General features: G+C 50.7%; 17 protein-coding genes across 17 annotated transcripts; 10 read left to right on the plus strand and 7 right to left on the minus strand.

Moving 5' to 3' along the window:
* Positions 1 to 544: 544 nt before the first annotated feature.
* COCVIDRAFT_32900 (glycosyltransferase family 25 protein) lies at positions 545 to 1,925 on the minus strand (the record flags this gene model as incomplete). The annotated part of the gene is made up of 2 exons (XM_014706947.1): positions 545 to 1,493; positions 1,558 to 1,925. The coding sequence occupies 2 exons, from the start codon at positions 1,923 to 1,925 to the stop codon at positions 545 to 547; spliced, it is 1,317 nt and encodes a 438-aa protein (XP_014562433.1).
* Positions 1,926 to 2,461: 536 nt separating this feature from the next.
* Positions 2,462 to 2,803, plus strand: COCVIDRAFT_84559 (hypothetical protein; the record flags this gene model as incomplete). The annotated part of the gene is made up of 1 exon (XM_014706948.1): positions 2,462 to 2,803. One exon carries the CDS (start codon positions 2,462 to 2,464, stop codon positions 2,801 to 2,803), a length of 342 nt encoding a protein of 113 aa, XP_014562434.1.
* A 210-nt stretch (positions 2,804 to 3,013) lies between these two features.
* COCVIDRAFT_32901 (hypothetical protein) lies at positions 3,014 to 4,913 on the plus strand (the record flags this gene model as incomplete). Its single annotated transcript, XM_014706949.1, has 2 exons — positions 3,014 to 3,212; positions 3,301 to 4,913. The coding sequence occupies 2 exons, from the start codon at positions 3,014 to 3,016 to the stop codon at positions 4,911 to 4,913; spliced, it is 1,812 nt and encodes a 603-aa protein (XP_014562435.1).
* Positions 4,914 to 5,687: 774 nt separating this feature from the next.
* COCVIDRAFT_55005 (hypothetical protein) lies at positions 5,688 to 5,915 on the plus strand (the record flags this gene model as incomplete). The annotated part of the gene is made up of 1 exon (XM_014706950.1): positions 5,688 to 5,915. A coding segment is annotated over one exon (228 nt), but the record flags the coding sequence as incomplete, so codon positions are not given.
* A 132-nt stretch (positions 5,916 to 6,047) lies between these two features.
* COCVIDRAFT_80811 (hypothetical protein) lies at positions 6,048 to 6,296 on the plus strand (the record flags this gene model as incomplete). The annotated part of the gene is made up of 1 exon (XM_014706951.1): positions 6,048 to 6,296. A coding segment is annotated over one exon (249 nt), but the record flags the coding sequence as incomplete, so codon positions are not given.
* Positions 6,297 to 7,388: 1,092 nt separating this feature from the next.
* COCVIDRAFT_84448 (hypothetical protein) lies at positions 7,389 to 8,336 on the plus strand (the record flags this gene model as incomplete). Its single annotated transcript, XM_014706952.1, has 2 exons — positions 7,389 to 7,527; positions 7,582 to 8,336. The coding sequence occupies 2 exons, from the start codon at positions 7,389 to 7,391 to the stop codon at positions 8,334 to 8,336; spliced, it is 894 nt and encodes a 297-aa protein (XP_014562438.1).
* A 1,025-nt stretch (positions 8,337 to 9,361) lies between these two features.
* Positions 9,362 to 10,672, minus strand: COCVIDRAFT_32903 (hypothetical protein; the record flags this gene model as incomplete). Its single annotated transcript, XM_014706953.1, has 2 exons — positions 9,362 to 10,528; positions 10,622 to 10,672. 2 exons carry the CDS (start codon positions 10,670 to 10,672, stop codon positions 9,362 to 9,364), a joined length of 1,218 nt encoding a protein of 405 aa, XP_014562439.1.
* Positions 10,673 to 11,621: 949 nt separating this feature from the next.
* Positions 11,622 to 11,990, plus strand: COCVIDRAFT_21887 (hypothetical protein; the record flags this gene model as incomplete). The annotated part of the gene is made up of 1 exon (XM_014706798.1): positions 11,622 to 11,990. The coding sequence occupies one exon, from the start codon at positions 11,622 to 11,624 to the stop codon at positions 11,988 to 11,990; it is 369 nt and encodes a 122-aa protein (XP_014562284.1).
* Positions 11,991 to 12,434: 444 nt separating this feature from the next.
* Positions 12,435 to 12,891, minus strand: COCVIDRAFT_32904 (hypothetical protein; the record flags this gene model as incomplete). The annotated part of the gene is made up of 2 exons (XM_014706954.1): positions 12,435 to 12,579; positions 12,656 to 12,891. The coding sequence occupies 2 exons, from the start codon at positions 12,889 to 12,891 to the stop codon at positions 12,435 to 12,437; spliced, it is 381 nt and encodes a 126-aa protein (XP_014562440.1).
* Positions 12,892 to 13,405: 514 nt separating this feature from the next.
* On the plus strand, positions 13,406 to 13,832 carry COCVIDRAFT_11341 (hypothetical protein; the record flags this gene model as incomplete). Its single annotated transcript, XM_014706764.1, has 2 exons — positions 13,406 to 13,452; positions 13,514 to 13,832. 2 exons carry the CDS (start codon positions 13,406 to 13,408, stop codon positions 13,830 to 13,832), a joined length of 366 nt encoding a protein of 121 aa, XP_014562250.1.
* Positions 13,833 to 17,042: 3,210 nt separating this feature from the next.
* COCVIDRAFT_21891 (hypothetical protein) lies at positions 17,043 to 18,494 on the plus strand (the record flags this gene model as incomplete). Its single annotated transcript, XM_014706799.1, has 3 exons — positions 17,043 to 17,083; positions 17,155 to 17,455; positions 17,502 to 18,494. The coding sequence occupies 3 exons, from the start codon at positions 17,043 to 17,045 to the stop codon at positions 18,492 to 18,494; spliced, it is 1,335 nt and encodes a 444-aa protein (XP_014562285.1).
* A 17-nt stretch (positions 18,495 to 18,511) lies between these two features.
* Positions 18,512 to 18,721, minus strand: COCVIDRAFT_84128 (hypothetical protein; the record flags this gene model as incomplete). The annotated part of the gene is made up of 1 exon (XM_014706955.1): positions 18,512 to 18,721. One exon carries the CDS (start codon positions 18,719 to 18,721, stop codon positions 18,512 to 18,514), a length of 210 nt encoding a protein of 69 aa, XP_014562441.1.
* Positions 18,722 to 19,653: 932 nt separating this feature from the next.
* On the minus strand, positions 19,654 to 20,545 carry COCVIDRAFT_84071 (carbohydrate esterase family 5 protein; the record flags this gene model as incomplete). The annotated part of the gene is made up of 4 exons (XM_014706956.1): positions 19,654 to 19,767; positions 19,837 to 20,130; positions 20,211 to 20,341; positions 20,386 to 20,545. 4 exons carry the CDS (start codon positions 20,543 to 20,545, stop codon positions 19,654 to 19,656), a joined length of 699 nt encoding a protein of 232 aa, XP_014562442.1.
* Positions 20,546 to 21,151: 606 nt separating this feature from the next.
* Positions 21,152 to 21,373, plus strand: COCVIDRAFT_84293 (hypothetical protein; the record flags this gene model as incomplete). The annotated part of the gene is made up of 1 exon (XM_014706957.1): positions 21,152 to 21,373. One exon carries the CDS (start codon positions 21,152 to 21,154, stop codon positions 21,371 to 21,373), a length of 222 nt encoding a protein of 73 aa, XP_014562443.1.
* Positions 21,374 to 22,363: 990 nt separating this feature from the next.
* On the plus strand, positions 22,364 to 23,244 carry COCVIDRAFT_32909 (carbohydrate esterase family 5 protein; the record flags this gene model as incomplete). The annotated part of the gene is made up of 3 exons (XM_014706958.1): positions 22,364 to 22,573; positions 22,675 to 22,883; positions 22,947 to 23,244. 3 exons carry the CDS (start codon positions 22,364 to 22,366, stop codon positions 23,242 to 23,244), a joined length of 717 nt encoding a protein of 238 aa, XP_014562444.1.
* A 425-nt stretch (positions 23,245 to 23,669) lies between these two features.
* COCVIDRAFT_11346 (hypothetical protein) lies at positions 23,670 to 25,402 on the minus strand (the record flags this gene model as incomplete). The annotated part of the gene is made up of 3 exons (XM_014706765.1): positions 23,670 to 24,351; positions 24,421 to 25,158; positions 25,206 to 25,402. 3 exons carry the CDS (start codon positions 25,400 to 25,402, stop codon positions 23,670 to 23,672), a joined length of 1,617 nt encoding a protein of 538 aa, XP_014562251.1.
* Positions 25,403 to 25,787: 385 nt separating this feature from the next.
* Positions 25,788 to 26,625, minus strand: COCVIDRAFT_11347 (hypothetical protein; the record flags this gene model as incomplete). Its single annotated transcript, XM_014706766.1, has 2 exons — positions 25,788 to 26,389; positions 26,445 to 26,625. The coding sequence occupies 2 exons, from the start codon at positions 26,623 to 26,625 to the stop codon at positions 25,788 to 25,790; spliced, it is 783 nt and encodes a 260-aa protein (XP_014562252.1).
* Positions 26,626 to 26,721: the final 96 nt, after the last annotated feature.

Below are 26,721 nucleotides of genomic sequence, written 5' to 3' on the forward strand. Positions count from 1 at the left end.
GCACGAATGTCATTTCCTAGATTGTAATGGAGACAAAAAGGTTAAATATGAATTTGAGCGGAGAGAGTCATGGCATGCGGGTTTTGTAGAGGCGGCACTTCGGTGGTAATGTTGATTTTTGTTTTGTTTTTCCTTGTTATTCAATGATATGCTAGGTGTTTCTCTATGAACAAAAAACAGGGGTTTCTCTATTCTGCCAAAAGGGGGGGAATTGGGAATCTCAAAGGGTTTGCGCTGTGGTATCAAGGGTCCCGCCGTCGTAAAAGTGGTTGAAATGAAGAATCCAAAAAGTCCAAAAAGGTTGCGGTGAGCAAATCTGCCACTCGCATGCGTACTGACTGGCATTTCGCCCGGAATCGAGAAGAGAAAGAAACATAACCGTATACGCCGAATGTCCAATTGTTTCGTAGCCAATGTGCCCTGCAATTCCCGTAAACGCCTGTAATCATTTGTCCATGTGCTCCATGGAGTCTGGGTATTGTGCTAAGATGCGTGTGTGCTCGTAATGAAATATAGTATATATGTACACGACGTTCTTGTCCCGTTAGTCTAGGGCAGTTTGTGGCGGATAAAACGCGTCTCCATGCTGTTTCTTGTCTTTGAGACAGACACCTTGCCGCCCAACTTTTTCTTGTAGGAAGTGGAGGCGCTCCGTATCATTGTTGTCGAAGGCAAAGGCGCCGCTCCAGAAACCGCAGTCGATGTTGGTAGTTTCGTTTCGCGAGACGACCTGGGCTTGGGCAGCACGATCTACCGGCGGCAGACCAGGCTTCTCGCCGGACAGTGCGCTCAACATGTCAATTTCGCTCATACCGGGCATGTGGTGGAACAGCTCCGAATTCAGTGTCCAGCAGCGTAGTCCGGGGCTCGGGTATTTGCTTCGTAGTTTGGGATCGGGCGAATTCTTAGGGTGCTGCCACTCGGGCGTTGGGGAAGGAGTATTCTCTCCCTTGTTGCAAGCGTGCAAGAGGGCGACGTCAAAGGCGCGGGCTCCGTTCTTTTTAAGTTTGGGGGGTGCAAGATCGTTGAGGAGTCGTTCGGCAGCTTGGCGGGTAACGGCGTATCCAAAGGAGCAGAGAGGTAGTTTGGAGCGGTGCATGACGCGAGTCCGCTCGGGCATGCCCAACAGGCGGAAGAGAGCCTGGGTAAAGGGATGCAAGTCGAGCCATGAGGGCATGGTGGGGTCGTGGTACAGCTTGTGGGCTATGGAGCTCAAGTTGTACGACTGGCGATCTGTCTTGGGGCCGTCTTCTTCGACGACGTCAAAGTAGTCGCCACAGTGGCCAAGGTAGAGGATGTCCCACCCATCCTGATCACCCCAGTACTGCGTGCGGTTTGGGTTCTTGTTGATGGTGGGGTGGCGTGAGCGTACTGGGGGAAGGAGCTGGCGGGTGGCACTTGCCGCCAGAGGTATCTGGACGCTGCGCAGACGAATGTCCCAGTCGACGTCGTCTTCGAGGATGAGGGCCGTCTCGACGCCAGAATCCAGGAACCTGAGGGAGTGAGTCAGCAGGTGGTCATGAAGAAGAGAGGAGGAAATTGGGGGCCGTTGCATACCAGCGCAGGGCATTGTGATGGCCGAGCCAGGCTAAGATGGAGCCCTTTTGGGTATTGGAGTGGCCGTTGATGAAGCGCTGGACGTCGCCTTCTGTCCACTCTGGCTGTTGGGGGATGGTGAGGTCGATTTCGGTGACGTTGGCGGCTTGGATTAGCGGCCGTCGACGGGCGGACCCTTCTTTGGATACGACGAGGACGGTGCCGAAGCCCAGCGTTCTGTTTGCTGGGACTTTGGCGGAGTGCGACTCAACCGACGATAGCCATTGTGCGTAGGCGCTGTCGGAGCTTCTGCTGTGGCACCAGAGGCCAAGGACGACAAGGAGGATGAAGATGAGCAGCGGTGCTGGGCGCTTTCTTGAGGCGAGCATGGTGACGGGCTAAGGAGTTGGACCTTGTGGAGTGGGCGCACGTGTGGAATTATAGTACATGTCCGCGGGGGTTGGCGAGGAGGAAACACAGGGGCGACGCTGGGGTCACAAGAACAAAAACGAGTGTGAAGGAGACATGTGGAGGAAGGATGGCGGCGACAGAGGCAGGACCGAGATAGGCGTGTGTGCGGGCGGGCGGCCATGTCTAAATGTCGCAGCGCATCCAACGGGAGCTAGCACAGACATGGCGTCGTGTAACGGGTGTAACAGGCTACTTTAGATTACCACGGCCTCAGCTGGGATTGTCGTCATTTGGGCCATGGATGGATGCGCAGTGCAACCAGGGCGCCCAGGCACGAGGGCCGTGGATGATTCATGTCCGATGAGCTATGTATATATACTTGGCTCCATGTTCCTCCTCGGCATCCACAGCCAGTCGGCGGCTTGCTTTCCCTGGGCGCATACCTTTTTTGAAGCCTTGCTCGTCCCGCATCGTCGCGCAAACGGCGTAGCCAAGCATGGTTGGTTGCAGTTCCATGCTGGCCGATCGCAGATGGGATGCCCGGGGCCCGTGCATTCGAGGCCGCGACGACGAAGACGACGACGACGACGATGATGGTGGTAGTGGGATGATGTTCAATGCTCGAGATAGCGCGAGGGCCAAATCCACCCCGGCCAATCCACCATGGATACTTACTTACACGCACACACACACATACACAGACTTACTACACAAGCACACATCCATTCTTACACATGTACACCCTAACATACCACACACGCCCACTGCAGTGCCACGCTACCCTCCATGTCTTGTCTGGTTCCAGGCTGCTGCTGCCACCGCTGCCGCCGCCGCCGCCCGGCTTGGTAGTCTGTGACATGGTGTGCGCCGCTGCGCCCTGAAACTACTAGGCGTCCACCCTTCTCGGCTTCTCGTCCTCCGCATCTCACCCTGCCCGAGACCCTTTTTCCCCCATCTCGACAGAGCCACAGGGGAACCATACGTTACGCACTCGTCCACCCTCCCACCCCCGCACACTGTTGCCACACACGCACCACATGCCCGCCCACTCGCTGCCCCAATCGTAATGGCCACGCTGGCTTCGCCCTCGCCCCCATCTTCCCCTTCGACAACAATGCGCCGCCGCAGCTGGGCCCGCAAGGTCGAGCGCTACTGCTGCGTCGCCGTCACCTACTTCCCTCTTGTCTTTGTCTACGGCCTCACCTCGTGGGCCGTGTGGGTGCAGACTGGCATCGGCCTCGTGCCTTCGCAGAATGCCTGGACGGGTATGTCGTCGTCGTTGCCCTTGCTTATGCGACACCACCGCCGCGCCAACAACATACTCCCACGCCCCTGCTAACACATGTCCGCCAGGCAAAACATCATCCGCCCTCGGCCTCTTCTTCTACCTTATGCTCAACTGGAGCTACACCACCGCCGTCTTCACCGACCCCGGATCCCCGCTCAACATCAAAGATGGGTACAGCCACCTGCCCTCGCAAGAAGGCGGCGAGATACACTACACGTCCTTTACCGTAAAGGCCTCGACCGGCGAACTGCGCTTCTGCAACAAGTGCCAGACCAAAAAACCTGATCGCTCCCACCATTGCTCCACGTGCAAGCGCTGCGTTCTGAAAATGGACCACCACTGTCCCTGGCTCGCTACCTGTGTTGGTCTCCGCAACTACAAGGCCTTTGTCCTCTTCCTCGTATACCTGAGCGTCTTTTGTTGGGTATGTTTTGCCACGTCGGCTACATGGGTTTGGAGCGAGATACTCAGCGATGGCAAATACACCGAGTCCTTTATGCCTGTCAACTACGTCCTCCTCGCCGTGCTATCCGGCATCATTGGCATCGTCATCACCGGATTCACCGCTTGGCACTTGTGGCTCACAGTAAAAGGTCAGACTACCATTGAAAGTTTGGAAAAGACGCGCTACTTGTCCCCCCTGCGATCCACGATGAAACATCAGCTCAACGACAGAAATTACCTTGATGCGCAAGCAAACGGACGACTGAGCGTAGGGGATCAATTACGCGAGATCCATGCCAATGTGTTGCCAGGCGTCACAAGACCCGAGGAAGGCGAAACCCCTTCGCATTCTACTTCACGCTCCCCTGTTCCCGGTCAGGCCAACGGCTTCTCCCACTCCTATCAACAATCGTACGAATACCGTGAACGTCAGCAGAACCAGGATCGATACGACAACTACCTCGACGAACGCGACAACGAGCAGCTCCCCAACGCATTCGACCTGGGTTGGCGACGTAATCTTGCCCATGTTTTCGGTCCTTCGCCCTTGAAATGGCTTGTGCCCATACCTAGTACCACGGGAGACGGCTGGTCTTGGGAGCCCAGTCCAAAGTGGCTCGCCGTCCGTGAGCGCATAAAGCGAGAGAGGGAACAAGAGGAAAGATTACAAAAGCAGCGTGAGCGTGCTGCAGGCTGGGGGGTTGATTCTCCTACTGAAGCTGAATTCAGGCGCCCTACTCGCGGTCCCGACGGATGGATGCCCGGTCAGCGTAGTCAGCCCATCGCACGACCCGCAAGACGTCCCGAGTGGCAGTCAGCAGTCCGCCATGGCGAGCAAACCCGGTACCTCACCACCTCGAACGGTGTTGTAAGAGGTCCCATTGACGGTCGGAGAAGTCCGAGTAAAGCAGACCAAATCCTAGGAAGAGATCGTGCCATGTACGCCGACGACGACGTCCAGCTCCAGCCAATCGAACGAAAGAAGTTTGACCCATACAACTACACCTCAGAGGATGACGAGGACGAATATGACGTTTCCAGTGATGAACAAGCCGCAGACCAGAGAAAAGCCCAGCAAACAAAACCCGTGCTAGCACCGCCCCCAAAAGGAACATCGAACTGGAATGATATCCCCGAGGGTTTCCTGGATCCTGCCCCTCAAAGAAAAAAGAGCGTTAGCCAACAAGGTCGTCCCTCTAAGAAGACAGGCGATTGGGAGGACTGGGCCACATAGCATGAGTACGACGTTTGTTTTTGAATGGGTAATGGATATGAAGCCATGTCCGGATTCTGTAAATGTAATGTTTGCATAGCATGAGCGGGGGGGTTCACGGCGTTTGTTGTGTGCAAAGGGAAAAAAACACATCTGACTGGCCTTGTCTATTCATCCAAGAAAGAGTTAGCTTAGACATATTCTTATTCGCATTCTGTATCTTGAACTTGATTTTATCTTCACCCATGTTCTTTGGTCTTCTTTTTCAGTCTTCGGGCTTAGTCTTTCAATATGGACTTCTCTGAACTCACACCGTACTTATTCACCGCTGTCTTTTTGCTAATCTTTTCAACTAACTCAAGCTTAGCCTGAACAAGAAAACACTACCCACTGGTGAAGGCGGGTACAGAGCGAGGCCAAGGTTCGAAAAAAGCACTCTAGGTAACTCAACAGACGCCACTACACTACTACTAGCGGTGACAGCGCAATACGTTGACCCAAAGGTATTATAAGCTTTGACTATGAAGTACTGAACCCAAGAGCTGTGGCACGTGAGAAGGCAATATAAAAGTGCAGTTATGTTAGCAACTCAGACAACTCATTATCATCCTTCTTCTTCCTGGGCCCTGTTCGTCCCCTCTCTTTGCGTAGGAATCCATGCCTTTGGCCTTCCACCAGTTGGGGACTCCACCCAGCATGTACTAGGCTCGCTTGATGTCTCTGGTCAATCATACACGTGCAACAACGGTAAGGAACCCCTGAGATGCAATCGAGTATTCATCGAAGCTCACACATGAAAATCCAGGTGCAACGCCCTCTCTAGAATGTATTCCTCAGTCATCAGAGGCAAACTGTGACTGCACTTGTTCCAATGGCATTCAATTTAACCAGCCCCTTTCCCTCGGTTCGACCAGTAATCGTCTTTCGGGTGATTGTCAAGTTGAGAAAGACGAATGTCTGCTGCGTGAGGCGCAACTCGCGTATGACTTCAACGAAATCAGACTATCCTACATGGTTCAGGAACAGCAGACAGCCGCCGAACTCGACGCACTCAAACTATCCAGCCTCCAGACCGAACAACAGCACCTGAAAACAGAGAAAGAACTGCGAGAGCAACTAACCGCGTGCCAGACGAAGCAGACGCCGCCGCCGCAATACCAGGGCTGCTACAGCGACACGTCGAATCGCGTGCTCCCCGTCTTGACCGAAGCGTGGAACATGACGCGTGAAAAGTGCGCCGCTATCTGCAAAGACTACAAGTACTATGGGCTTGAGGATCATAAGCAATGCTTTTGCGGAAATAGCTTTGTGGGGCATACGGCTAAGATTGCGGAGAATAGGTGCAATAGCAAGTGCCTGGGTAGCAACGACATGTGTGGGGGCGGTTGGGCTTTGAGTGTGTATGTTAGGTGAGTGGGTACGGTATACGATGAGAAATCGTAATAGTATGGTTTTCACAGCCTTGTGGTAAAGAGAATAGTATAGGGTAGATTCACAAAATGGAGAATAGAGGGTGTTTGAAATCATGTATTGCGCTACATTGGTGCTACTGCAAGTTATACATTCGAAATAGGCAATGGCAGTGATACACTTTCACTGTATACTAATACTAAGCATTACACAAAAGCACTCCTAGGCAGCAGGAAAAGAACCTCAAATAACGTCCCCAGCACAAAAAGTCTACAAACCCACTTCCATCATGATCATGATACAAATTGATAAAAAGTAAGGGTGGTAATTATTAGCTCGAGTAGATCTGAGCGACGCCCGGTTTACACTAAACCATTTCAGCAAGACCGACCACCTAGGGAGTGACTTCTCTATATCTGAGAACTGCGTCCTCTCACAAGCATCAACACGAATACAGTCGCTCATACCAACGCATTTAGTTTGGAAATCAACCATCTTCGAGTATTCCGAAAGCAAACAAGAGACTAGTACCATTGTCCGGTACAGGCATGGGATGAGGTCCAAGTCTCAAAAAAGCATTCTAGATAACTTCAACTCCTGCTAGCTTCCCGCAAACGCATAGTCACGGATAACATGTCCCAAAGACGCACTAGCTACCAACTTGCATACGAACCATGAAATTGGCATTTCCGAACCCCGCTCACTGCCTACCTACCATCCGTTGAACCACGCCGGAGCTAGAACCTTTGCCGAAAACACGCTTATCACTGTACCAAATACTCAACAGTGCGTAATACACTAACGACTAGTGCAATGGGGATCTCTACGTGCTGCACCGCAAGGTGAACCTGTCAGTGACAAAAGGTTTCTACGCACACGATGCGCTGCTGCGACTAACAGTACCCGGCGTCTAGGCAATACCTTGACCCAAACAGTAACATGTTGATATACAAAAGGATTACTGACGGCCAATGACGCGGACAAGTAATACGCAAACGGCATACAAGATCACTGCTCTATAAAACATCTACTCGCTACCCATCCATCGCTGCAGCAATCCTTTCCAGCACCAAACAATTACACACAATGAAGACCTCTCATATCCTCTTTCTTTCCACGCTATACGCAAGTGCGCATAGCTACATGGCCCCGCAACCTGTGGGCTCCATGCCACGCAACCTTGGCACTCCTGACTCCATGCGTAGTTCATACACGTGTGGCAATGGTGTGCGACTCTGCATTCTCTGATGATGCATCAAAAAGGCTAATGTAACAATAGGTGCCAAACCTTCTGTAGAATGCGTTGATTCAACTGCAAAGCCAAGCTGCGATTGCACCTGTACCAACGGCATCCGCTTCAATCAGACACTGTCTACAGATGCGCCAGAAAATGCGTCGTGCGGTACGTGCGAGGCAGAGAAGGAGCAGTGTCTTGTGCAATTGGCCATCAACGCCGGTCTCGCCACAGCGCGTGAGCAGCAGTTGAAAACGGACTTTGAAAATGCATCCGCACGCGAGACGCAGCTGAAGACGGACCTCGCCAACGCAGCCGCGCGTGAGCGGCAGCTAAAGACAGACTTTGACACTGCAACCGCACGTGAGCAATCCTTGAAGACCGATCTCGAAAATGCAATCTCGCGTGAGCAACAGTTAAATACCAAGCTCGAAACCTCGCAACAAACCTGCCAAACAAACGAGCAAAGCCACCTCGCCGCCCAACGCGACCTCGAAGCCCAACTCAAACCCTTCAAGTCCTCCGTCTTCAAAATCCAAAAATGCTACTTTACGACTGCCAAGCGCGCTCTCACGGACTTTTACATCAAAGACCTAGACATGACGGCGTACAAGTGCAAGCACATTTGCCGCGGCTCAAAGTTCTTCGGCCTTTCTGATGGTCATAGTTGTTATTGCGGGAATACGCTCAGTGCGGATTTGACGGAGGCGGGTGATGCGGTTTGTAGGGTTAAGTGTGGGGGTGATGTGTATGCTTGTGGGGGGGTTGGGACGACGAGGGTGTTTGTGTATGAGTATTAGAGTAGTTTGTTGTGGAGTGGGAAGGAGGAGGAGGAGGGATGGGGATTGCATGAATTAGCCTTTTCAAAGGTATAAGAGTAATCGTGTAGATGATTTCCGTTTTCCCCCCTGTAAGTGGTTCAGCATTAAGAGGGAACATTTGTGTGTGCTGCCAAATGTACATGTGGCTGTGCATTGGTAAAAAAAATCTATAGAGTCGTTGATAGATACATCTTGTTTAAAAAATAGAGTAGTGAAGTGTTTTTTTTTAGTAAGATGCATTTCAGCCAACAAGTGAGGGTGAAACCAAAAGAAATTCTGAGAATACTTACCGCATCTACTACCATTCTGGGGGGGGGGGGTGTCTACACTAGCTTTTTTAACNNCCTCCCCCCCNCCCCCCCCCCCCCTTCCCATCCCATCCCCTTCCCTCTTTCATATGTGCGATTGTACGGTTGATTAAAGTTTCACGCGAAAAAGGATTGTGAAAGAGCATACAGCGGCTCCGATGCTAGATGATACGGAACCAGCGGGGTCTTCCATGTGAGCAATAGCGGTATGGTCGAGTTTGGAACACGCATGCCGCTGGGGCATTGATTTGTTTTTGCGGCGCTGGTTGGATATTCGAGGGAGGCACCGGGCGTGGTGGGTATACGGTTGGAGAGGGTGACTGAGATACTTGAAGCGAGGTGGGAGAGTTGGTGAGGTAAGGGTAGTATGTGTGGGTGTATTTGTTTTGTTGTTTTTTTGGGAAAGGAAGGGGGTTGGGGGTTTGTTGCATATGAGGCGTGTGAAGAGGTGTTGTAAAGTAGTTGAACTTGAGTGAATGAGGCTTTTTCACAGCAGTTCTGAGAAGGCCTAGGTTTTGGTATTGCTCGTGCTCAAGCTAAGTACGTAGCAAATCTCACGAGTACTTTCATTTCCCTGCCTTGTTGAGTGAAGATGCTATCGCCGAACAGCAGAATTGCAATTGTTGTGTCGTGGTCTTGAGCTGAAATGTTTTCAACGAGTATACATCGCTTTACATAACCCCTCTAGATCTATAATCAACTCTTAATACTCAGCTTTGCCTCTCCTTCCTGAAGCATTTGATTTATTTCTTGCCAAATGCGGTTCTTAGACCAATCCTCTACCCCCGTCTCCCATGCTGGATCATTGCGTAGCTGCTGCTGCCACATACGCTTCATCTCGTTTCGCTGTTCCTGCCCTGCTCTGTTCCACTGCTGCTGAATTTTTCTAGTCTCTTCCTCACTCTTTGTATGATTCTCTGATAGCTCGTTCCTATAATCCACAAGTTCGTCTTGAATTCTACCCCGTGGAAACGAAATAATACAGTACTCTGCTAGCAAACCCTGAGGGTGAAACTCTAACGCGTGCCTTGTCCACTCCCCTGCCTCTTGAAAATACACGTCGCACTCTTTCAATGGACAAGAGAACGGCCAGTTTCTGCCCTTGTCAAAATGATAGCGATCCACAGCCTCTACTACAGTAATCCAAAATCCCCAATATTTCATATCTTCAAGTGAGTCTCTATACCGGATTTCGTAAATGCGTCCTACTGGGCCTGAAAATCGCTTTGCGGGCACAAGAACTGCCTTCCAGTGTTTTCCTAGATTGTTCTTCTTCCATGAACTGTCTGGACACCGCTGGTACACTGCTATTTGTAAATTCTGTGTAGATGGATCACTTGCACCTATATCTGCTGGAACGTCGGCTTCCTGGACACTAGATGCAGAGGCTAGAATCCCAGGGGGTGATGATTGAACTAGGTGTTGAAGTGCCTTTTCAAGACAATTTACCCCCTTTCCTGTTGATATCGATACCTCAATCTGGTTAATAATCACCCTCTTTGCCCTTGGACACCTCCTTTGAAACACATCCCAGAAGTGTCTGATTCGATCTTGCTGGACTTCCTTAGCGCCGTTACGGATTAGGCAAATTTGGTGCCGTGTTCCAAGATCACAATCAATCTGGATATTCTGCACCTTGGCTAGAAAGTCCAAATCGTTGCTAGTGTAGCCAGCGTAGCCACCATCAAGGAGCCAACGTGCCTTGATCACAAAGTACGTGTCTGAATAAGCCCAAAAGAGCTTCTGCGCTTCTTTTCGGAGACTAGAGGACACTCTCATAAGCTGAAAGAGAGTAGAAGCAGAGCAAAAGGTAAGAACATGAAACTGAAGCTCCGCTGGTAGGGTGCTGAGTCGGAAAAGCCGCTTGCTTAGGTAGAAGAAACCGGTAATAGTGTCGCTAGGCTGAACGTATAGACCAAATGGTGTTCGCTCTTCTCCCTGTAATGTCAGATAGACATTTCGTTTTAATGCTTTCGTCCAGGGCGGGTGCGCAAGTACGACGCGCATATTGCAGCTAGACTCTGATTCCATAGCCGTATGGTAATTCTCGTGAGTTAGGCTGAAGCCGCTTAATATTATACTCAATAAGAGTCTTCTTTTTCTTCTTCGATCGATAGTTTGTGGTGTGGGGTTGACAAAGTAGGCTGTGCTAGTTGTCAGGCATACTAGCCACGGCGCTGACATTGGGTTCCCATCTGCATTGTCTTGGCAAGACGCTACTTAAATACTACTTATTTACTATTACCAGAATATTAGTTGAAGCTGTGGCATTGCAACAGTCCCTGCAGGTCCCAAATATATGCCACACCCTTTTATCCTGTTTTCTTGGATAAGCTATCTGGTTTCATATTTACAAAGTTCCATTGCTCTTATAAGCTTACTACCTGTTTGTGAAGTTTGGTTTACAACGATGTAACTGCATAGCTAGCATGTTTCCAAGATAAAAGCTAGGCCGTAGGGTTTCTATATTGGGTGTTACAGTCTTTGCCGGTAGACTACAGTAATTGATTGAGTACCGCGAGTGTGTGAGACCACAAAAGTGCAATCTGTAATAGCGAGCAAACGAAGTGTCTTGCGACATAGTTGGGGAGCATCGTGTCTGCAATTACACAACTCGGAGCAGCTGCAAAAAACCGAGACGCTGGAAAGTGCATCGTAAATGGAGAGATTTGCTTGGGTATATGCAGAGTAAGGGCAATGGAAGCCTGCACGTCGCTTACAGGAGAGTGTGGTTCGGATCCGGCAAGGACTGCTAGGAAAATACCATGTCAATACGATCCGCGCCCAGCGTTGCTATGGGCTCACCCTATGGAACCTCTTTGAAATCAGAACTGTTATTGGTGTCTAGAAGCGCGTCCTAGATGCATTGCGCTGGAACAGCCCGCATATTCGAGACTGGACAACTTGGCCAACATGAAAACCAATCCACGTACTATACTGCCTCGCTCTAAACGACATGACGCTCACCCTATGGCTAGCTGGAGAGAGACACATGTCCCAGGTGACAGGCGAACGGGCAGTCGACGGACTTCGCAAGTACCTTGTCCCCGAAGACCCCCGTACCCTCAGCGCCATATCCAATCGCACTCGAGCCTACTTCCACCTCGGCGAAATCGAAAAAAGCCACAAGCTACTCATATGGGTTCTCCGCCTCCAAAAGCGCTTCTTCAGCCTGCTCCACCCAGAAACCCTTCATGACCCGCAAACGAACTCGGCATGCTCCTCTGCAAAAGCAACTGCCACCTCCTCCAAGCAGCTCGTAGGAAAAACATCCACAAAGCATGTCGTGAGATTACTGGGTGAAGAGGACGCATACACCATCTAGTCCCCAAACGATCTCTCAAAAGTCCACGCCGCGCTGGGACAACCGGAAAACCCCCGTAGCTACCTTAGGAGCCATCTTAACCTGTTGTGAAAAGAACACTAGGCGGGATCCCACGTTGGCACCGCGATGAACGCAGTCGAATCTCGGGAAAGCGTACTTTTGCGTGTGTGCGGTTGAAAGACGCTGGAACGCTGGTTCGCCAGCTACTAGCGATGATACTGTTGCAGCATCCTGACTGGATACACAACATGTACGGGTACGCGCGTGTCAAAGTTCAAGATGGGTGAGGCGGAGAAGTGCTGTTGCGAAGATGATCCTGATGCTATATGGTGAGTATCAAGGCAAAACACTGCCAGTCAGGTAATGCAATCAACTCTCTTATTTCTTTGCCATACGTTAACGCCCCATACCCCCAAATCTCCTATCTCTCACACCCAACCCAGCTCAACCACCCCGTCCACCCCTCTCATCCTGCATTCCAATCGCCGGATCCGGTGCTTCAGGAAACTCCTTCTTAGCCGTCTCCTTTCCTCCCGCCGAATCTTTCCGCTCGGTCGCATGACCACCTTTACCCTCCTTGTGCGCGCTGCTGTATTGCATTAGCCACTTCTTCGTTCCCCATCCCTCCCCGCATCTCAACCAGCTACCAATGGTTTAAAACTCACTCCATGCCTGCTTTCGCATTACTCTCGTGCACATTGTGTGTATCGCCCTGCCGGACTTTATCCTGGACTGCATGCGGTGTATCACTGTCGTAGAGGTCCGTTTTGGTTTTTGAATTTGTGCTGAGGTCGTTGGGGTACTGGGCTACGCGGTTGGGGGTTGAGAGGCAGAAAGGACGGGCAGAGGGAGTACAAAGGCGGAGACGCGTGGAGGATCTGGTGAAGGTGGTGCGGAACATTTTGAGAGCTGTTTGATTATGTGCTTTCTAATTGATCAAATGCAGGAAGATGTTGGTTGTTGGAATTATGTATGCAATTGATTTAATTCTTGAAAAGTAGAAATGAGGATAAGTCAAGGAAAGCATGGGGAGAAGAGAAAAGGAAAGACAGAGGTATGTAGGATCACTAGCGAATGAGCCATGACGCATTACTATGGTACGCGTTGGACAATGATGATGTATGACGCTTTCGAATCAGGCACCAATGCTCCTGCGGCTAATCGGCGCTAAGCCTTTTACAGCCGAGAGAACCACTTGTGCCCCTCCCCCACATTCGGACGTTTGAGCCTCACGGCGCAAAACATGGGCGGACGTTTTCCGCGCCTTCTTTCACAAACCCATATCCAATTCTTCATACCCTCGATCAGCCAGACTCGGCGCGTTTTTAAGCAAGGCCTAGACGTTTCCTGACACAATTGCGTTCTTGCCCTTCCATTGCCAAAAAAAAATCTATCACAGCTCCCCGCCGCCAACCATGTCATCCTCCAAAGACTGGAAACAAGAAGACTTTCCTTGTACCCTGTACATCTTCCCCTCCCCTCCCCTCCACCTCCCACCCTCACTAACCCTTCTTCTCCAACAGAACCCTCCACATCCCCTTCCCAACCGCACACCTCGCCCAAACCGCTCAACTCTCCCTCTCCGTCGACGCCGAACTCTCGCCGCTCGTACGCCGCGCCTTCACACTCACCACACCCGCGGGCTCAACTGAGCAATCTGTACTGCAAGTCGACTACGCGGCGACTACGAACCGCATGTTGCGCGTTGCTGTGAACGGGTTTGTGGAAAGCGCGGGTGTGGTGGTTGCGGTGATGAAGGAGTTGGATACGGATGTTGTGTATGAGCCTACGAAGGAAGGGCTGGAGGGCGTGCAGGGACTGGATGTGAATAAGGTTGGGTGAGTGGGGTGGCAAGGCACAGTGTTGTTTGATATAGAAGACGAGGGTCAAGAGGAAGGCAAGTCAAGATTTGAAGAAGCAAGATAAAACATGGATTGAGAGTGGGTATACGTACTCCGGGGTAGCGGTGGAGTGCTAGTAATATGGTTTAGCACCCCCTTCGCGCTCCTGGTAGGAAAGAGGAAGCCCAAACATCTAGAGTGTATCCCCCAACGCCTTGTTGAGGGCGAGATATGCGTTTTGTTTCAGAGATTCAGATACCCCCTAAACGCCATGCTAAGGCCTCAGAGACTGTCATATAATTAGCTTCGTATGGCGATTGTCAGTTGGAATCTCGACACCAACAAATCACTAGCATTAGCCCAACAACCCTCTAAGCTTCCACTTTCTTCAACGGTGGCTCTTCACCGTTGCCTTCCTCTCCTTCATCTTCCAGCTTCCTCTTAGTGGCCGGCTTCGCACCCATATACCCCGTCATGTCTGCCGTTGGTATCGTCGGGCGCATATTGGGAGCCTGCGCTGGTGGACCCCCAGGTGGCATTGGCGGGTGCACGCCGCCATCTCTAATTTCGAAGCCATCAACCTTTTTCAGCTTCCACTCTACTTTAATCTTGTGTCTCACTAACTCGCCCGTTGTGCGCGCGTCCTCATAACTGTCGTGACCAGCGGCGCCTGCTTGCTGGATGTCCTCGCCGAGATACTCCTTAGCTAGTTTGCGCAAGCCGAAACGGAAAGGTAAGCCCTGGCGGGTTGGATACAGGAGTACTGTGTCGATGATGAAGGGATGTATGAGACGAATGGTGTTGAGATCGTTTTCAAGCGCGTGTCCTACAATAGGAGTGTCTGGAGAGACGTGTGAGAGGAAGAGATCTCGCGCTGCATAAGGCGAGTCGACGATGCGGAGGTCTTTGCGTACCGGCTGAGGGCTTGCAGGATCATATTCCTTGGCATTGACAAACTGGTCTCGTGTGATGCCAGAGAAGCGCGTGTTGAAGTCCAGTATTTGGCCCAGTGGACGGACGAGGACGTCGATGAGTGGCTTGTGTTGTGGCCATGATATGACGGTAAGACGAAGCATCTCCAAGCCATTGGTGGTGTAGCCCATTTCGCAATCAAAGCATACAGCCGAAGTCTTGGGAACCTTATCATTTGCTGGTGTCTGAACGAATGGCATGACTAGAGACAGTCGTTTTGTGTCTTTGACGTTGAAGACGTGGGTTTCGTGCGTACTACAGCCTGGCGATCCTACCTCCGCGCTACAACATGACAGTCTCTTCACTTCTGTGGCATCGTTGGACTTTTTGGGGTAGATGATTCTACCCCAATGATACTTGCATTCCCCACCAGTCGTGAGAGCGCCTTCTTCGTTGCGGTCCGGAAACACTTGAAAACGAGTTTTGCAGCGGTCGCATTCTTCCCACCCAGCGGCTGATTCGAGGGCCAAACGGGTTTCGTTCACTTCGGCGTCGCTCGGTAACTTCGTGACATAACCATACGCATCCAGTCCCTTCTGCTCGCACTTGAGTGTGCGGAGGAAGGCAATTTCTTCTTCTGGGTTCAAGCCTGTATCGACCCTCTTAAGCGGCGCTTTTTTGGGCGGCTCACCTTTCTCCAAAGCTATGGCTGCTCGCCTCTCCTTGACCCACTCCTCTGGTGTCATACCCTTGAGCTTTACTAGCCGCTGCTTCAATATGTTCTCGTAAACGGATGGATTCGCTATGGCGATCTTTTCTTCCTCATCAACTGCCAATTTGTTTAACTGATTTGGACCAAGGTGCAGCGCCTTTATTTCCGGTTTGGTGGCTTTCAGAATTCTGTCATTTTGCGGTTTCATATGCGTGTGCAGGGCCTTTAGGAGCGTAATTCGCCTAGCGTATGTCGATGGCTCTTTTTTGAGTTTACGCGGCATCAAAGCGACTGGCGTGTCGGGATTGACGGTTGGCTTAGCTGCTGTAGCCTTGGATGGAGGCGGTGATATTGTCCGGGTGGCAGATGGCGGCAGTTCAGTGGGCACAGTCGCCTTGGCAGGTAATCTCGACACCAGTGTTTGTGCAGGTTCGGGTTCTTTGCTTGTCGACGGCACCTTGCCCTTGGATATGGTTGGATTGGCCGAAGCGCTAGAGCCTGGTTGCCTCAACGCAGGAGCGGCTCCAGGTGCATTTTCACTAAGCTGCGAGAGTTTTGCAACCTTCTGAGGGCCATATACGGTTGTTACCGGAGAGGGTGAGGGCGACCTGTCAGGTGAACTAGCAGCATCATGACCGAAAATGCAGTGAGGAAGTGCGCAGGAGGCACCTGAGGGACATGATATCTTGGCGAAGCTTCTGTACGCTGGGGCCGACGGCCACATTGTTATTGGGGTTGTGAATTGATAGCTTCACTGTAAGTATGCACATACGCAGACCCAGATGGTGCTCAACGTACCGAGCTGGGTTGGCTGAGCTTCAGTCAAGGGCGTGGGTGAGATGCGGTCAGAGGATGATTGGTTCTGAAGCAGGAGAAGCGGTACTGGTACTCTACCCAACCCATCCACGGAGGCAATACAAAGTAAGCAAAAGACGAAGCACGCTGAGGCGCAGTGCGCAGTTGGCAAGTGAGTGCAGGCAGCGCAGGGCCAGAGACAGCCTCTCGGCTTAGCAGAGCAACGTTCACTGTGTCGACGGGTCCATTGGTATTTGCAGCAGGACGATCAAAGCATGCAGTTGCTGCGAGTGAATAGATAGATCCACTTAGGAATGACGCCGAAGCCAATCACACGGTGAAGGTGAGAGACGAGTAGAGTTGACTTCGTCCAGGCACGCGTTGTTGCAAGCGTATGCTGGTCCGAGCGCGATACATGCAGGGTCCACACACGCGTAGGCGGACTTTGGAGCAGCGATCCGTCTCGGATTCCGTCATGACGCCGTGATCTGAACAAATCTCAAACTCGACTTCTCCCTCAGCCCTCCCCTGTCCAATCCCATCAGTACTGTCGACATTGGTGTTGCGACTCGGCCGGTTTGTCGCGCACCTATACCAACCTATATCCCTTAACTCCGTTTGTGGCTTGAGGCGGTGCGCTCATCGGGCACGACTGCGCCTTTCACGGACGATATCTGGACGTGTGGGTACCGCACATATACTAATACCAGACCTCTCGTTACCGTCTACCTGTCAACAACCTTCACCACACTCACCAGGTCTACCTTTACCGCCACCACTACGTCCGCCACCATGTCTGAGAAGCCCGACCATCTCTGCGTCCTCGTCCATGGGTACGTCACCACAACACAACCGCCGCCTAGATTCACATGCAAGAAAAAGTAATTGTGCTGACCACGACCAGCCTTTGGGGCAACCCCGACCATTTGAAATACGTTAGCACCACTCTGAGCGAGACGTTTCCCAGCGAGAAACTCCACGTCCTTGTTGCGGCACGTAACTCGGGCAGCTTCACCTACGACGGCATAGACACGGGTGGCGAGCGCGTTGCCCAAGAAATCGAAGGAAAGCTTGAGGAGCTAGCTGAGAGTGGACACAACATCACCAAGATCAGTATCATCGGATACTCATTAGGAGGTCTCATCTCCCGTTATGCTATCGGATTGCTCTATCGGAGGGGCATCTTTGATAAGATACGGCCGATAGTACGTTCCTCGGCCCCATTCTGGTACCACATGCTAATCCTAATAGAACTTCACCACCTTTGCGACTCCCCATCTCGGCGTTCGAACACCCCTCAAAGGCTACCACAGCCACCTATGGAATGTCTTGGGCGCGCGCACACTTTCCATGAGCGGAAGACAACTCTTTGGTGTGGACAAATTCAGAGACACTGGTCGACCACTTCTAGCCGTTCTCGCGGACTCAGAAAGCATCTTCATCCAGGGACTATCTCAATTCAAGCACCGAAGCTTATATGCTAATGTCGTCAACGATCGAACAGTGACATACTACACTGCCGGTATCTCTTCAACCGACCCTTTTGTAGATCTAGACAAGGTCAAAATCAACTATATCGACAACTACGACGACGTAATTGTCGATCGAGAACATACAGTGTCACCAAGAGATCCTGAGGAACCATTAGCATTCGCGCAACGCCTAACAGAAGGTACAAAGACGGTGATTGGGCGCGCATCCATCGTAGCGCTCCTCTCAGTCTTGGTTCCTGTCGGTGTGACTGCTTTTCTGATCAATTCGGCCTTTCAATCAGTTCGCAGCCACCAACGCATACGACTTCATCAGCAAGGCCGATCGGGCATCGACTACACGCATTATCGCATACCACTCATGATCAATGCAGTACGGAGAGAGGCTGAAAACATGTACGGGAACGCCAATCACGCACAAAGCCAGGAATACCTGAGCAATGGCTCCGAAGAGGGCACGTCTTTAAGCCAGCAGAAGACTCTAGGAAACGCGCACAAAACTGGGTCTGACACCGAAGTCGATTCTATCCAAGCGCAAAAGGAGGAGGCAAATCTGAAGTTCCCGACCCTTGCACTTACACCAGAGCAATTCAAAATGATCGACGCGCTAGACAACGTCGGTTTCAAGAAGCATCCAGTTCACATCCACAACCACCGGCACTCGCACGCCGCCATCATTGTTCGCATGCAAAAAGAGTCCTTCAACGAAGGCAAAATCGTCATTCAGCACTGGCTCGACAACTTTGAGCTTTAATATCCTTCCAGCATCTTTCAATCCGCAGTAATCGAGGCTGCATTCCTTTTTTCAGCGTGGCGCATGGCGAATCTTAGACGTGTACTCGTACTTTTACGGCCGTAGACCAGTAAAGTAGTCGAGCGATTGATACCCTTGAGCATCATGTGCAGAGTATACAAGTGGAGGAACAATATCTTTGCATATTTGCATATTTGCTTTAATACATTTCTAGAAACTAATACCATACCAAAATTTCTCAAAACGCTTTTATTTAATTTCACAGCCGCCCTCAATATTCTGCCCACTCCACACTCCACATCCCGACTCTTCACCAATGGAAATAGAGTCTCGATTGACAAAACCACCGGGTACACAGGCATAAAAACACCCCCTAGTACGTACCCCCAACCACTAACAGGATCTACCGATGCACCCACATCAATCTCATCTGCACATCTACGCACCCTCGATCTAGACCGGCAAGATCCAACCCCCAGTCCCCCATCTCAATCCTTCATGCCTGCGATCGCCGCTCCGCACATATCCGTTAGCAGGGGGAAAGCGGATGCATAAGTACTTACCAGCCAAGACCAGGCAAGCAACGTCTTAACTCTTACCGCCAAGGCCCAACTCCCCCCTCACGTGGCGTCAGCATTTTTACCGAAACGCACGTTTGGGGTAGAGAGTGCGTGCCGCGTGGGAGCCAGCGCAGCCGAGTGGCGCAATTTCTGCTTATGTACCGGTCAAGGGTTGAATGTTGAACAGGGGGTGTTTAAAGTGAGCGTGGGTTTGGTTTAGTGTTGGATTTTTTTTCTGGACGGGCGTTTGTGGTCACATGTTGAAAGGGATGATGCAGTACGAGCGGGGGAGGGGGGGTGCGATGCATAGTGGGCTCAGCGGGGTTTAGTGGGATGTGGAGTGGACGACGATGCAGACGGGTGGAGGACAGGGGGGGGTTATGGTAAATGTGGCTGTAACGGCGGGTTTTGGGGTGCCTGGAACGCCTTACTACGACGTTTTCGCAGGATTCGAGGGAATAAAGGGAGAGGGGGTGCAGCTTTGCTGCGTTTTTGGCATGTGGGGGGTGAATGAATGGAATTGCTAGGTTTGGATAGTATATACATTGGGTTGTTTGTCCGTTCAGATATTTACAAAGTGGCCTACTGCTGACATCCTTCTAGAGGCGTGGTGATCCTTGGAATGCTCTGACGATGAAAGCCACAGCGGGGTCCATCAGTTTTGGGAGGACATAGGTTAGATGGTAGTACTGGCAAGATCCCGAATCGCAGACCTGTGTCGAGTCATTAGTACACGTTCAGTCCCCACTTCTGCGCCACACATGAAGCTGAAAAATACTTACAGGATCGCCCTTTGCACAAACCTGCAACACCTTTGGCCGCAGACCAATCGGGAACTTGTCTCCCAAGGCGCCCAACCTCTGCTGAGGATCACCAAACATGACGACTGCCTTGATCCGTGGGAATAAAGACACGGGGAGCCTTTCTGCGGCCCGATGCATAATACTTGCTCCCTGTGAATAGCCAACTAGAGCAAAGGTTTGATTGGGGCATGCAGCAGACTGCATAGTCAAACGCTTGACAATGTCGTCTGTGCCTTGTCTGCCACCAGTGATGACCTGAGAACTTGCTGGGTACTATTAGGGAGGCACAGTACGCGTCAGCCCTTGTCTATCTCTATGGGATCTTCTTTTTCTATTTCTGTGGATCGACGTACCTGAACTGGATAACCCTGGACACCAGGCAGTTGTGCAGAAACATTGCTCACGACGGGGTCACCAACGATGACACCGAATTTTGGGAAACTGGGTTCGCTGGTGCCACGAGCTGGATTTGACACATCAGTCTCTTGGAAAAAAGGGAACTTTGAAAATACTGAGCTTTAGACTTACCAACAAGAATTTCGAACGCAGAACATCCCTTGGGAATGTCACCTGGAACAATCGGCACAGGTTGTCCAATTTCAACGTCGTTGGGAGGAATCGCAGGACAGGTTTCCTGAGCAGAGGACATGGCGATCAAGGCGAACGCCAGGAGAGGAGTGATTGACATGCAAGGCATCTTGCTGTGTAGTTTTTGCTTTGCTTTGTGCCTTTTTTTTCGTTGCTAAACTATGCTGCTGTGTGTTCTGCTAACATAAAGCGAACAAACACTCTCCCTTATAACTTCACACATACACACTCCCTCTCCAAAAGCAACCTATACTTTCTCTCATCATGATACTACAGTCTCCACAGAGATTTGGAGGGACACTGCAACTAAAGCAGACCTCGGCATCTTTGCTGCAGAACAAGCAAGGATGTTCTGATGGTGGTGGTGTAGCGATCATCTGGATCAAGCCACCACCTTGGCTTCTACGGGAGTTTAATCTATTTTCCTCGATTGCTGCCGAGGTATGCGCATAGCATAGTATAGAACCAGAGGGGTATATGAGATGTGCCGACTGTTTCATGCCGGCTGCACATCGGGATCTCGATGTTTTGCTTTTTACATGGGATGTTCCATGTCACCGGTTTTACTGGTTTTAAATGAGATCTGCATGACAGGCCGGTTGCAGATGCCTCAAGTACATCCGCGTATAATACTTGAACTATGCTGTGATGGTACTAGTAGGCAAAAACAGGTTACTACTGTGAAATTGTGGGGTACCTACGCCACATGCACACAAAATGCAAAGGACCAACGCAAAGTAGGTGGTCAGCCCTACATGTGGATAGAGGGGGGAAAGAGGGGGGGAAAGCAACTAAACCCACGCTCTTCCCATGCGAGATACGCGCTATTCTCCGACTCAAGCCGACTCGCCTTCATCCCGATCGTTTCACAAATAAAAACAACCAATCTGCCAATCGAGTTTCTTATGTGACAAGGTGTTGCTACTGATGATGGTGTCCAGTTACTTTCCTTTCCCTCCTTGGTCCACACTCACCAGTTGAAGCACCTCCCCAGTCGATCTCCCGTATCCCTCCAAGCACCCGCAATATACAGATAGGCAAAAGTCACGTTGCTTACATTCCATTCTCCACCAAAGGGCAAAATGTATACGGTACCCCGCCTTTTGCCCTGCAGCATGCAGCCACTCTAATTGTCCCTAGAGCTAACGACCGGTAGTAGTAGTAGAGCCAAGTGACACCATCTACTCAGGGTTCCAGCATGACGCTTCATCACAAGACCCAGTCCATTACAAACTCGACTATGAACCGAGGCGACTTTTTTCAAAAATCGCTGCTATTGGTGTTTGCACGGTTTCAGGGCTCTGAGTCTTCCTTTTACCTAGGCATCTAAACACCCAAGAATCGTCTGATGTGTATGCAGACTACTCCCTCCCCCACTTTCCTTTCAAAACTTTAATACATGGCCCTTACTTCATTGAGAGTAACTACCACGTGTCTTGGTATAATATGCAATGGGGCTTGGCTTGCTTCAAGGTACAGCTAGGGGTTGTACCTTTGGGGGCCCTCATTGGACAGTGAACCTGGAGCAGAACCATTTGCTCCCCTTCGAATGCCTCGGCTCAGAAGGAAGTGTAGTCGGCGATTTGGGCCTTTGTCAAGATGTAGCAAAGGGTGCGTCTGTGCTAAGGCACAATCTTGCAACCGCGGGGGGGGGGGCCAAAATCCATTGCTGCAACGTTCGGCAATTGACAATGGGAGGATTCAGGAAGTGGGCCGGGGAATGGATACCTCTCGTATCTGAAGTAAGTATAAAGACAACTGTGATTCCACGATTTTAACAGTCAGCAAGCAAGCAAGCATCGCTTCCTATCATTCACTCACTATCTCTTCCAGACTTCCAACAATTCGCTTCTCCGCCATCTTCTTCTCCTCTTCATCAGAAAGTTACCCAGCTCTCTCACTCCCAAAAACAGTCAAGATGATGAACTTCCTCTCCATCCTCGCCCTGGCCATTGCCGCCTCAGCAACCCCAATTGCCATCCCCGAAGCTGGCGATGCAGTCGTTGCTCCCCGCCAAATCATCGGCCGTACTCGCTTGACTGAGAACGAATTCTCCTCCTTGATTGGGGGTGGATGCAAGGACGTTATCTTCGTGTGGGCCCGTGGATCCACCGAGGCCGGCAACATGGTAAGTGGATACTTTCCAAAAAAAAAGAGGCCCCCGAAAAAAAAGCAAAATAGTAGTATGCAAGTTTGTTCTAGATTTCTGACTTTGGGAAAACTTTATAGGGCGCCATCATTGGCCAGCCCCTCGGTGACGAGCTCCGCCGCGAATACGGTAGCAACCTCGCCATTGAAGGTGTCGACTACGCTGCTCTGCTGTCCACCAACTACCTCCCCGGCGGCACCGATCTCGTTGCTGAGCTCGAGATGCGCGGTATCCTCGAGGACATCAACCGCAAGTGCCCTACTGCCACCATTGTTTGTGGTGGATACTCGTACGTTCCCCCACCCATCCCTCACTCTCACTTCGTTTCTTGATACTAACCATGACCAAATAGTCAAGGTGCTGCTGTCAACCACCGCGCCATTGAAGACCTCTCTGCCGCTGTCAAGAACCAAATTGCCGGTGTCGTTACCTTTGGTGACACACAGGCCCGCCGTGACAACCAGCAGATCCCCAACTTCCCCAAGGACAAGCTCAAGATCTTCTGCGGTGGCCTTGTCCGCGACACTGTCTGTGACGGTAACCTTGCTGCGGCTGTCTTGCTTCCCCACCTTAGCTACGGCAGTGATGCTGGAGAGGCTGGACGATTCTTGATCGGAAAGATCAACGCTGTCCGCGGTGCAAAGGCTTAGAGTTTCTGACTCGAGATTGCTGCTGGAAGATGGAGAGGGGTTGGGGCAAATTGATTGGAAGAGTAATGCAGGTCATTCGGAAGAGGAAGGATGGGTGATGGGTGATAGTGGGCGGTATTGTATATATTTTTTGCTCGACAGTGTGACTACTAGGTTACATCTGATTGTATATAAAGACGAGTGGAAATGCAAATGGAGGATTTTCTTAGATTTTGTTCCAATTGCACTAAAATATGATGTGATCTTCTTCCTAGCCAGGATATTGGTAGCTATCAAAGAGTCCCAGAGCTCTATATGAAACTTAGCTTGATAGTTGTTACCAAAACTGCGAGGCCCGGAGATGGTAAAGGTAAATCTCAGCCGGCTGGTCAGTACACGACCATACTTATTAGCTGCTTCAGTTGTGCCTATGGAAACACAACATCTTACATGGTCCGATTTGGCCTACGCTTCCGTATGCGGACAGCTACTGGTCGCAGCGGTATCACAGTACCGAAAGCCTTGTCGGACATGGTCGGCATAACTGCATCTGTAAATTCCGGATCGCAAAGTTGAATCTCCCACTCGTTTAACAAGACAGTCAAAGTCGCTGCATGAATGGTTTGCGCGTATTCACTGCCCAGACCGACATTTTGGTGGCCACCAAAAGCGGGGGCTAGTAAATCAAGATCCTCCAAGCTGAACTCGCCCGATTCGAAGCCGCCCCTTTTCTTCGGCTTATCGGGGATGAGAAATCTGCCTCCCCAGAACTCTTCAAGTGGTCTCTCAACGGTACGCGGTCGCGCTTTGGCCCATGATTTGTTATCCAGTGCAACGTCGTGTGAAAACACGATTGGTGACCTTCCTTTGGGGAGTACATATTCCCTGTCCAAGAGGATATCATGAGCTTTGGCAGGATATATCATATACTGTGCCATTCGTAAACGGCTAGTCTCATGATACAGAGACTTGACAAGAGGTGAAGCTGCGATTTCCGTAACACCATAAGTTCCAAGCATTTGTGAAGGATTTTTGGAAACAATGTCGTTCATTTGATTGGCCAGTTGCGGATTGCGTAACACTTCGATCAAGGACCAGATTGTCGATGGAACGAGTTTCCCGTTTGCGCTACACACATATGTCAGCATATATATTCTTGTTACTCACAAGCACAGTCATCCCCCTATGCATACGCACCAATGAATGATCTTTAATAACTCCACTGCTCGCGATTCTTGAGATGTGAACTCTGACAAAAGACCGGTGAGTTCCTGAATGAATGGCGATCCTCGGTGATCATCCCAGTTTGTATTGATGGTGCTGACATCTGCAGTATTGCTGCCGCTTTGGTTTGCCCTGAGCCATTTCTCGATGCCTTCAAGCAATGCATCGCGAGGCTGTTCATATGCATTCGCCCCCAATAGCCATGTCATTCCTGGCACATAGCTTTCTAGTGCCTGTTCAAATGTCCAATAATCTTTCACAAATTTTGGATATAGCCGGAAGATCGTCGGTCCAAACAATGTCTCTACCAAGCATCGTGTAAGGACTTGGTGAAAGAAGGACCAGAAGTCTTCTATCTGTGTCCACGTGCCGACCTGGAACATTTTGTCATCCATATTGCTTGAGAGCTTTGAAGCATAACGCTCGCCTATATTAACCATTGATTCGCCAGTCAAGTGTTTTCGAATTGGTGTCGTGAATGCATTGTAGACTTTTTCATTGTACTTCGCAGGATCGGAAAACTCTGCTGGGATGCTTGCTTGACGTTTGGGCACCTTGAAAATACCCTCATATTCGTGTCTTACGATGGAACCCTGCTCTGATGGTTTTGATGCTTCTATGACCACTTTGATATGCTTAGGGTCCCGGAGGACCACGAAAGTCTGCAAACCTGCCTTGACAGTGAATGGGGCGAAGCTGCCAAACTCCTTGCTATTGCACATCAGTGACCGTTGCACAAATTCAAGGCAGCACCTTACAATAGTCTTGCAAAGAACTTTTGCGGTCCTTCCGCAGCTATGCTAAACGTATGGAACACGCCAGGGACCAAGTACGGGATTGTGGGCGGCCTTTTTCCTGCTGCATCATTCTTTGCGCTTTGGAAGAAGAAAGCAGTAGTGAGGTAGTATGTCAGAGCCGGGAGGACTATTATCCCCACGGCGATGAGTAGAAGCATGGCTAGTGTTGTAGGAGATCGAATGAGGTGTAGTCGCGGTGTTAAACTTGGAGTTGACCCTAGCGCAAGCTAATTGTTGGCCTCGCGCTGGGATTGGCCGCCACCGCATAAACCAATCGGAGCTTCAATCATCAACTACAAGGGTTATTCGCGAGACGTTAGTGTTGACATGTCCTATGGACTGCAACGCTATAACCTTCAAGCATTCTTTAAGATGTCCAACGCGCTATCGAGCATCCATACCACCAACATCAGTTCATGCACTCATCTTACTAAGCTAAGGTCTGAATGCAAAGGAAAACACTAGAGGCATTCTATTTGATGCAAGTGGGGTATCATATCCAAACGCCAGTATCTATGTACTTCCCAAGAGGGCTCGAGAATCCTACCAACTTGCCAAAACCTTGTCCACCTTTGCTTGACTGTGATTGCCGAGTCCCTCCATGTCGACATCCTCGTCATCTTCCGCAGTCGAAGGCACCTGTACGTTTCCAAACTTCTCCTCGACTCTTGCTGCAACACGTATGGCCAGTGTCCTTGTTTTTGCCAACTCAGGGACCAGCGGCGCATCCTTCCATGCCAAATTTGGCTGTATGTTCTCCTTCGGCTGACGATAGGGTTCTAGCAACGATAGCAGTGTACGATATGTGTTGAGCTTGTTTTGTAGTGTCTGGCGTTGAGCAGATAGCTCCTGCAAGCGTGAGACAGAGGAAAGGTATTCGTCTTGCGTTACTTCGTCGTTGCTGTCACGGGCATGCCATGTCGCAGGCAGTTTCGCAATATTCTCGTCAAGTGTGAGGTCAGCGTTTTGGTACAGTGTGTTTGCATCATCTTCATGAAGATCAGAAGCGGTTTGGTCGTCCTCTTGGTCGTCGTCAACAGGCTGCGCGCCTGAGTCCCAGTACAATGTGTCTATCTGCTCAACGACATGCTCGATCATTTGCCGACTGTAAACTGTCCGCGAGTGTCTCTTTAAGTCACGGTTGACTAGATACTGGCTTAGTTTTGATCATTGGGCCCGGGTATGGGATTAAAAAGCTACCTTTATCAAGTACTCCTTTCATGACACTCAGCTCGATCCCGCCATCTTGCGCAAGTGTTCGCAGTCGTTCCGATGGCGGTATTCCACGCGACAAGATATGTTTCCTAGTCTGGAGGAAATGTTGCTTCTGCTCAACAATTGTGGCTTGTTTTGAGCCAGGAACCGGGACACGTTGACTCATTATAAATGCGAAGGACGGTATACTATCGAGGGATTTGGATGGGTGCATCGATTGCGGGGAGACGCTGTGAGCGCGACGCGTGGAATTTGGGCTTTG

Source organism: Bipolaris victoriae, assembly GCF_000527765.1.
Source record: "Bipolaris victoriae FI3 unplaced genomic scaffold scaffold_1, whole genome shotgun sequence".
NCBI lineage: Eukaryota > Fungi > Ascomycota > Dothideomycetes > Pleosporales > Pleosporaceae > Bipolaris > Bipolaris victoriae.